Source organism: Papaver somniferum, chromosome 10 (assembly GCF_003573695.1).
Source record: "Papaver somniferum cultivar HN1 chromosome 10, ASM357369v1, whole genome shotgun sequence".
NCBI lineage: Eukaryota > Viridiplantae > Streptophyta > Magnoliopsida > Ranunculales > Papaveraceae > Papaver > Papaver somniferum.
In genome coordinates, this window is record NC_039367.1 from 71,923,346 (window position 1) to 71,933,734 (window position 10,389).

At 37.7% G+C, this 10,389-nt stretch overlaps 1 protein-coding gene across 1 annotated transcript; it reads right to left on the reverse strand.

Moving 5' to 3' along the window:
- Positions 1 to 4,717: 4,717 nt before the first annotated feature.
- Positions 4,718 to 9,016, reverse strand: LOC113314980 (lipoamide acyltransferase component of branched-chain alpha-keto acid dehydrogenase complex, mitochondrial-like). Its single transcript, XM_026563308.1, has 9 exons — positions 8,564 to 9,016; positions 8,140 to 8,286; positions 7,912 to 8,037; positions 7,117 to 7,517; positions 6,630 to 6,877; positions 6,429 to 6,517; positions 5,489 to 5,716; positions 5,080 to 5,254; positions 4,718 to 4,973 (listed from the first exon to the last, which is right to left on the reverse strand). The coding sequence occupies exons 1-8, from the start codon at positions 8,732 to 8,734 to the stop codon at positions 5,141 to 5,143; spliced, it is 1,524 nt and encodes a 507-aa protein (XP_026419093.1). The 5' UTR covers positions 8,735 to 9,016; the 3' UTR covers positions 4,718 to 4,973; positions 5,080 to 5,140.
- Between the last annotated feature and the right edge of the window lie 1,373 nt (positions 9,017 to 10,389).

A 10,389-nucleotide genomic window follows, 5' to 3' on the forward strand; every position in this document is an offset into this window, starting at 1 on the left:
CAAAGCAGTCTTAAAATCATCATGACCGTCCAACTTCACCAGCCTGGTTGGACGGATTAGATCATCCCACAATTGATCAGTGAAGCGCTAATGCACACATTAGGGGGCCCACTCCTCGCCCACCTGATCGGTTTTCTCACGACCTAGCCCTAGAGAAATGAACGCTTGCTCGAAGTGTGGATGGCGTGATGCTTAAAGGGTCGCGGAAATCCCACTAGAGTCCTAAATTGATCTCAACCATCCAACTTAGCCAGCATGTTTGGATGGATTAGATCGCGCCTATGACCATCAGGGAGGTGCATATACGTTCACCGTCAGCACAACGTGGGCCCCACACAATCGGCCTCTCCAAAGGAGAATTATAACTTGCCAAACCGATTGGCCAAAGTCACGCGTGCGTGACCGTTTTAAAACCCTAATTAGGGTTTGCGGCGCTGCATAACTGTCGCAGTTCGATCACGTCCATCCATCTTCGCCAGCCTAAACGGAGGGTGTAGATGTAACCTTAAGAGGTACCAAGAGTATCAACGTGGTCACCGTGTGCCCACCTATGCGTTGACTGATCGGCCTAGGCCAACCATGGACGAGCGCCTCGAAATGCGCACCCAAAGGAGGCATGTCACGCAGTTCCCAAATCCTATGCGGCAGAGGATTTCTATCGCGAATCGATCACGACCACTCATCTTTACCAGTCGACTTGAGTGGCCTAGATCACACCTTCATGAGACAAAGTGGTACGGACATGCACACCGGCAGGCCGTCTACACGCATGCCCGGTCGGTCCCATCAAAAACTTTGTCCATGCTTGGTTTCGGTCAAGCTAAAGAGTGATGCTTGCGCACCTCTTTAAAACCCCAAAATTCATCAACGGTCGCATACATATGCCGCAGATCATCTCGTCCGTCCAACTTTGCCAGCTTGGTCGGACAACCTAGGCTAAGACTTAAACGGTCAATGAGGCACCTTGGTGATTACCGACTGTCACTCTACCACAAGGAGTGATCGGTCAAGGGATGGCCCACCCATGCGTCCTCTAAACGATCACTCGAAGATGGTTGGGCATGCAACTATTTTAAGACGCTTAATCCGCGACTTACTCCGTTAATCTTTAAAACAGCGATGCTTCATACATATTTATTGTATTCGATGCATTACATGCATAAAGTATACACGATATTTCATGAATATCGATTTTCCTAAATAACTCAGTTATTTAACCTAGCACCGTATGCTACTTCATGTGGGTCCCACGATCCACTCATTCGAGACATCAAGCATGTCACAAACTGGGGGATACTTACTGGGGTATTGGTCTGGCGGTTTACAGCGTGCGGCGTGCAACACACCCATTTATAAGAACGTGTCAGGAGGCATGGACAGTTAAGATAATGAGGGAAGTGGGCTAAGACGTAATCGTGCAATCACCTACACGACCCCACTACTCCATCACTCAACTTCCTCCACTTCATACGAGATGAGGGTTTTTTCTCAGTGACTTGTATAAATAGGTCCTTTGCCTATTTCCAAACAACACGAAAAAGACACAGAGAAAACCAAGTGTTGTCATAGTATACAGAAAACACCCAGAACTGATAACTTTCACTGTGCAAGCCAGTTCATCATTCTGATACAAGTCATAAACAGCCAACACCTTCATAATCTCAACACCTTCTTCGCTTCCCTCCCTAAGATCAACCCCATCTCCTTCACTTTGTGACCGAAGCAAGTCTGGAACGACCATTTCTTGGTTTAGGCCAAAATTGTATAGATTGATCTCTCGAATCAAAAGCACTCCCGTGCAATGCATTTTTTTAGGGTTTAGATTCGTTTCTCATACACACACACACACCCAAATTTACCAAAACCAGCAGAAATAGTTTTCTCCCATGAAGAAATCTGTAACTAGTTGCTCCAGAAGTAGAGCACAATGAGATCGAACCATGCTTTATTTTGATTAATTTCAAATAAATAGCATATTTGGCCTACGCAATCCAGGTAGAACTTAGTTCTTTGACAAATATATGGGTATTTGGTTTGGTAGTGCTAACCAACCTAGTGTAAAGCCTGTGGGACATATGTGGTTATTTGTCACAAAGTGTAGTGAGAAGAATGAGGTCTTAAAGTATAAAGAATCACCTTGTGGCGCGAGGTTTCTCACAAAACCCTGAATCGCTTACTCTTTTGAACATTATAATGTTCAGTTAATTAGTTTGCTTGGTAGTTTCAAAGGAACTTGAAACATGGTAGATGTGGTTCTATCTCTGGAGATTTAGACTCAAAGATATTTGCAAAAGTGCATCATGGCGTTTTGCTTCCCAAGTCGAATGACTCTAAACCACGGAGTGTGTTTGCAGTTACACTGGAACACTCACTTATTGATTTAAACAATCAGGCGGATGTGGTATACCCGTCAAAGTGACTATTTGATTGGGAAGGGATAAACAAGTAAGGTTTCGTGCCATGCGTATTAAATAAGTTCCTGATTCAGAATTATAGCTATCTATGTCGACGGTATGGACATGATAAGTAATCTTATTGGAATAAGAGATCTTACAAGCTATTTAAAATCTGAATTTGAGATTAAAATCCTGGGAAATCTCGATCTTATCTATGTTCTAAGCTAGAAGACCGAGCTTGTGGTATATTATTCCACCAGTTTGCATATGTCCATTGGCAGGCAATTTAACAAGGACGTGCATGATGCTAGTACTCCCATGATTAGTCGAGTTTCAAATGTTCATAAATGACCAATTCGTCTAAAGGAAGATGACGAAGTTGGCTCGGGAGATGAACTTTCCTTATCTAAGTATAATAGACGTATTATTGTGCTTAGCATAATGTACTCGACCAAATGTTACATCCTCAATGAACTTGTTAGCTAGATATAGCTCAGCGCCAATGCAACGTCATTGGAACGGTATAGTGAATGTAATCATGTACTTAAAAGTAACCATTGACATAAATTTGTTTTATCCATGCAAAGACATAAAAAAGGAATGCTAACGAAAGTGCAATCCAAAGGTTGTTGATTATAAAGGAACACTAATCGCTTCCCCAACGAAAGTAATCAGGGGGAGTACGGTAGACTATTTTCTAGGTCATTACCGATATTCAGTTTCGAAAAGTACATGACTAAAGGAACAGTCTGGAAAAACTCTGAAAGTAATCAGGGGGAGATGCCAACATCAGGGGGAGGATCCAAGGATATGATGTCGACATAATTTACTTCGAAATTGAAATTGTGTTGTACTCTTTTTCCCTTCGATCGAGAATAGTTTTTCCCAAAGGGTTTTGTTACTCGACAAGGTTTTTAGCAAGACAATACTAAAAGCATCAAGTATGTTGAACTTTGAAGACATAAAGATCGCGTTGATATTATTGAAAATATCTGAATCAAAGAAATGAAACACGATAGTCCGTTAAGCAACGTAACTTCCAGAATCAACAACATGGTTCTATAAACATCCAAGTCACCAAAGTAAAGTGTGATAAACTCCTTTTGACTGCATTAGACTAATGAAAATTGTCTGACATTAGGGGGAGCATCTAATGGTGTGTTGAAATCTTTTCCTTCACCGAGGTTACTTTTTCCCACAAGGTTTTGTTGCTCGGCAAGGTTTTAAATGAGACAACAACAAACACCGGGAAGTAATTTCCCAACTAAGGCTATTGTATTTCCCACAAGGATTTTCTGCCTTAGGAGTTGTGAAGCAACTAATCAACTTCAAGGGGACAAAGTGATCATCTGCAACAGATCACCTTTACTTGCATCTGTCACGTTGTACTCTTTTCCCTTCGTCAAGGTTTTATCCCACTGTGTTTTCCTTGTCAAGGTTTTAATGAGGCAACATATTCAAGTCCAACTTGTTATAAGTTTGCTTAATATTGTACTCTTTTTCTTTAGTTCAGGTTTTGTCCCTCTGGGTTTCCCTGGCGAAGTTTTAACGAGGCAATTAACTTAGACTCATCGATTTGTGAAGGTCGTATTGCATGTGATGAACAACATGTAAAGTAAGAGACAACATGTGAAGTACTACATGTGAAGTTTTGTCCCTTGTCAAAGTTTTAATGAGGTAATTGATTTCGACACAAGTCATCAAGGAGATGATGACATTTGAAGAACTACATTCGAAGCACCATATGTGAAGCACTGCGTATGAAGTTCTATTGAACCGCACAAGGGGGAGTGTTGTAGGGCCTATGGCCCATAAATGTGCGGCCCAACTAGGTAGTTAGGGTTTTTCCATGGTTGTGTATAAAGCATACTCTGCTATGTAATATGGTTGCTGCCTATCAATACAATTTCTCTTGCCGTTTCTCATACTCTTTGTCTTCTCTATGTTTTTCCCTTAAAGAGAAACTTAGTTTTTTAATTTTGTAGAATGATATTTTTGTAAATTAAACAAATTAATGGTAAACGTACCTACCTCTAGGGTACCCCTTATCACCATTGGCTAAGGATATAATTGTCAATTTGAAAAACGCAAAAGTTTCTTATATACCCAGAAACAGGCTTCTTAGTTTAAGCAACAACACACCAGCCACAGCAATTCAAAGTCAATAAGGGGGACCGGGATTGTTCCTAAGTCAAACATCCTGGGAAATGGGCAAACACCCAAAGATGGTACTGTACCTGGCTGTAGGTAAACACCCAAAGATGGCACTGTATGCTCTTGGCTGTAGAAACCAGTAGGCAAAATATTCAACAGACATGTCATGGAGATAATTCCTTCTGATATCTTTATTTAAAACGAGAATTGCTTAAGATTCGGCTGTTGTCTTTTAATTTGCAGTTCAGGAGCCATTTATGACCGGTATAAGCTCAAACTAGTAAAGTTTTATTTATTGTGCTTTTTTTTTGTTGTTCTAATAAATTACAACATCATCGGTTAGCATAATAAACTTTGACGCTCAACGCAACCAACTTTCATGTAACATCTATCACATTTTGAGCTCCTTTTCTCATATGTTCCCTGCCATAATCGAATAGATTGATAAATAAGGTGTATCAAAACAATTCAGGTAATGTTGGGCTTAAAGTTTGTGCTCATGTAAACGACATACTATTATCTTACTTACCATACACATGTGAACCAAATGAGGATTGTCTTCACTCTTCTGAACATGAGGAAAACACGAATCATCTCGTATGCAAAATAAGCAGCTCTGGTTTTTCAATTAATAGCTTCCATTCGTTGCAGAATCTTGCAACAGTTGCTCCATCTACAATTCTATGGTCTGCCCCAACGTTAACCTGCGAAAAGAAACCACCATTACTAATACATTATCAGATTAACCCACCTATAAGAGTAGGGATGAAATTCCAATCTGCAATATATGTGTACTACTCGATGACCAAAGCAAAATGTGACTGTGGTGAATCAACTCATGAGTATCATCTTTAAGCTGATGTCCATTTGTTCTTTATATGGATTCAGAGTAGTAAGAAGAATGTCAAGTACTGTACAGCAAAAATACTTCTACTTACATTCATGATTGATGCCGGATAGATACTTCCATCATCTGCGAACCGTGGAAGTTTCTGGATTCTACCAATTGCAATGATAGCAACTTCAGGTAAGTTGAGAATTGGGGAGCCAAACTTTCCACCTATCGAACCGATGTTGCTTAAAGTTATCGTCCCCCCAGAGATATCTTCAGAGCTAAGCTTGTTAGTTAATGCCAATTGTTGTAGCCGTGACAATTCTTTTGTTATCTAATAACATAGGAGAACAGGCTTTAACATGATATTTCCACTTCCACATATATCAAACAAGAGTAAAATGGTGAACAAGATATGTTTCCACTATTCAACAAAACAGAAGTGGGACTTGGGAGCAACTTAACTCCAGAGAAATTGGAAAGAAGATATGATGTAGAGCATCCACAATCACAAATTGCAAAGCTATCTTAAAATGGTATTCTAAAATAAGATATTTTGTGTATAACACGGAATACTGTTTGAATTTATAATTATGTGCACGGTGTTTTAACAAACACCATCAATAGGTAAGCGGTGTTTTAAACAACATCAACTCTTTAGGCGCTGTTTTAAACAGCAACAACACTTTTAAGCGCTGTTTTAGCATGCACTCATTCTCATGCAGTGTTTTGAACATTGTATGTTCTAATTGGGAAATTTAAACTAGAATGTTATATATACCATTTCAGTTTAGCATATATGGTAAATTCCCGCATACCCATTGCCGCAACTAATATGGTAAATATACCATTTTGACTCCCTGACTGTGGATGCTTTTCGAAGTTAGATTAAAATGACGATATTTATGATATTCAAGTACAAGCTTGATATTCTATTACAAATATAAACGACGTACATAGATGTCACATTCCAAGATACTTCACCCGATGAAAGAAAATCAATAAGTAATTGGAGAAAGAAACATGAGAAAAGTAGCATATCTGACCTCCAAAATGGATAATGATTGAACCTTCTTTATGTTCGGCACAACTAAACCATTTGGAGTAGCTATAGCAACCCCAATATTGTGGCTGCCTGCCATGAACCAATAGAAATTCAAAATGAAAGTTCAAAATCCATGATAAGGAAAAAACTTCAACACCTGTTTAAGGATGTGATGATATGGAGAGAGTGTGATGCTTTATACCTTTAAGAATGACCTCATACAACTCTTCGTTGAAAGAACTGTTAACTATGGGGTATTTAGTTAATGCCATAGAAAGAGACTTAATAAGGAAAGGCAGGAAGGTATGTTTGACATCAGGATCGGAGTTGTCATTCTGAAAAGATGCTTTAAGCTTCAAGAGAGAATTACAATTTATCTCTTCTAGATAGTGAAAATGTGGAACTTTTGCTGCCATGGTCATGGATTTCACCATTGTTCGCGGGAATCCCCTGTACCAAAATATTGATATCTTACTAGCCAAATTTCATCGTATTCAAGAAAATACACAATGCTGATGTATCAGAATACAACGTAGAACAACTAAAACACATAGTATAACAGGATGTCAGAACTTCATAGTGTTAAAATATGTTGGCAGGCAATATTCGGAAGCCTATAAAGGTTTGTGCTTGAGTAATGATTATATAACTGAAAGTTTTTCCAGATGCAAAGGAACAAGAAGCATTACCTTAGAGGCATTCTTGTATCTTCAAAGTTACATCCATCCAAAGACAAGGCACATGCAGTGTCTTCCTCTTTAATCTGCAGCTGTTCAGTGGAGCTTGCTTGTGGATGTGCAACTAATTGACAAAGCCCTATGTTGGCAGCATATTTAAGGACATCTTCTTTTAGTACCCTTCCATCTTTACCAGTTCCTAGAATATCATTAATATTTATACCATATTCCTTCGCCAGGTGACGAACAGTTGGTGTAGACAGAACTCCCCCTTTGTGATTCTTATCAAATGAAACACCTTCGCTACCTGTTTCAAATGTGTCAGATGGCAAAGGTAGTGTTTCATTTAAAGCCTCAGATATCAAAGTAGAAGCCTGAGATCCAGAAATCATCTTCAGAAGAGTTTCTCCTACCTGCATATTGAGCGCATAGCATCAAAGAGCTTTCAAGATGTATCAAAAGAAAGTAAACTCATTCAGAAACGCGAAATTATTCCTTCACTTTGCCCTTTAGTTGAAAAAACAAAAACACATATACCAAAAAGTATATCGGAAAAGCAAATCACCTTAATGACTTCAGTATATATGTTATATGTCCCATCTATCTATTTCATAAATATAAATGTTGGTTTGAACATAGCTGCATATTCAATCTGAAACCAGTTTGTTTCACTAGCCTTTCTTTCCTATACGCTACACTTTTGGACATATAAAGGAGAAATATGCACAAAAGTTTGTAGCTGATATTTTAACAGGACCCTTACTTGTTGCACCATAAAATTCATGCAACAAAAGCACAATGTTTTACCTTCACTATGTCACCTGGACCATAAAGAATCTGCAAGACTTTTCCTTTATACCGACTAGTTATTTCGATGGTCGCTTTATCACTTTGAACTTCACAAAGTGGTTGAAACTCTTCAACTTGATCCCCCTGCCACATAAAAACATCAACTAATAAGTCTCTCTCTACAAAGCAGCACCCACAGCAATATGAACTAGTCCCATTAACTTAGACAAGATTACACACACTCACCTCTTCCACAAACCATTTGAGAAGCTCGCACTCGGCAATACCCTCACCAGTTTGAGCTAATGGAACATCAATTACCTCACCCACTGGTTGATCAAGTACAGCTTCAGTTGAGAATCCACATTTCTTTATTGCATATGAACTCTTCAGCTACAAAATTTAGTACCCAAATAGAATAATAAATAAATAAATAGGTCTCTAAAACTCTCTTTGCTCAGGGAAAAAGATGTAAACTTTATGTAGATTTCACTGAAATTAACAATTCAAGCAAACCCGGGTAAACAATACATAATCACAGCCAACAGTAGAATCAATTTAACAAAACATATAAATCTTAATTAACCTGAAAGAAATTTGATCAAACCCAATTTATTTCTAAGGAAACACCAAATTGAGCTTACTTTTCAAGTATCATGCGTAAACTTACATCGAATTGCGTAGGTGAAGAAGCCGAAACAGAAGTGAATTGTGGAAACCCTAGAATCAAAGTCTTCTTTACTGATGATGATGGTGGCACACACTTATTAACGTACGCGCTACAGACATATCTTGCACCGGAGATGAATGATTTTTTCTGCAAAATACGCCTGGAAATCATTATTTTACGCCGAAATGCGAAATATACCACTTCTTCACAAGAATTGTTTAGCGGGAATTGAGAAAATTTTGATGAGATCAAGAGAGTTTTTGTGATTTTTTAAGAAATTTGAAATCAAACGGTTGTGATTGATTTAAAAGTATCTAGATGAAATGAAATCCGTGAATGTATGTAATGATATATGATCAGTATGGGGTTTTACAGTTGGGAGTTGATGAGGATTGACACGTTGGATTAATGTTAGCATGTAAATCCCCTTTTGTAAAGATATGCTTAATTAATTATTTGGGTTAATACATGTTTTGTGATGGCTAAAGATTTTGGTAATTAAAGAGTGATGGCTAATTCTGGTACAAGAATCAAATAAAAAAATGCCGATGAATCATTTTGGTCATCAAAAGGGATGCCATTGTGTCATTACACTTCTTTTTTTCCTTCCAAAAGAGGCAAGTTCATAATTTCATATGCATGATTTTTTTTTTTTTTTTGATGGAGCATATTAATTGATAAAACCGATTGAAGATCGGAAAGAAGTAATAAGGATCCGATTATAATCGTCAATGTTACAGACAGTCCACCTATTTATGACTAAAGATTCTACTTTAGATTATAATAATCAATACTAGGAAGATTACACCAATTTGCGACTAAAGATTCTACATTATATTAGTAATAATTTACGTTACGAATGCTTAACCAATTTATAACTAAAGAATCTACAATTTTAACAATACCGTTGAAAAATCTTGACAAAATCATTATTGGTAAGGCAACATAATTGTGTGAAAAATCATTTTTTTTCATGAGAAGTTGAGGGTATTAAGTATACCGTCAATTTTTTTTTTGTTAAACCTAATTAAGACATACCTTGAGTGATCTTACGAGGAAACAAAATATCACACAATAAATATGGTGTTTAAGGTCCAGGTGTTTATACTTTAACCGTAACAAAGAAAATTAATGTTGAAAATAAAGCAAAACGTACATACAGAATTTATTAACGAGTAAAACTACAAATACAGAAAAAGACTTGGTCCAATTTTGAATACTCGCCGAATTGATCTGTCATATTTTCACATATTATGCGACTTCAATCTAATGTACTTGAGACGAAAAAGAGCCCTTATGATTACCCCGCTTCAGCAACACCCCAGTGCCTACAATCACTTTGGGCCTACGCATATTGATCCCCTATCATATGTCCACTAATGTCCCAGGAGTTTCTCCCCGGTCCATCGAGAGCATTACTAAATTCTTTTAGCTTATCAATCACATGGCCAAGGAATACTATATGATCAAAAATATTAATAGGGACCACGAAATGTGAAACTTCTATGAAAAGAATCGTTCATTCAACAAGTGAACTCCTTGATTCAGAATCTACACGTCATTCCATATAATTAGGTGAAAAAGTGAGGGTACCAAGTACACCACCAACTTTTTCGTTTTGGAACCTGCATGGACAAACTTTTTATAATTTGTAAATATAAATCAACAATAAAGATCATTGTACGTAATACATAAACAAAAGTTATTTGGACGATCTCAAAAATCAATATCCAAGAACCAACCTAGAGTGTACCTGTCAAATTGTACACGAACCAAATTCCAATAAGAACAAGTCTTGTAATCTATATTTCAAAATATAAATTCAC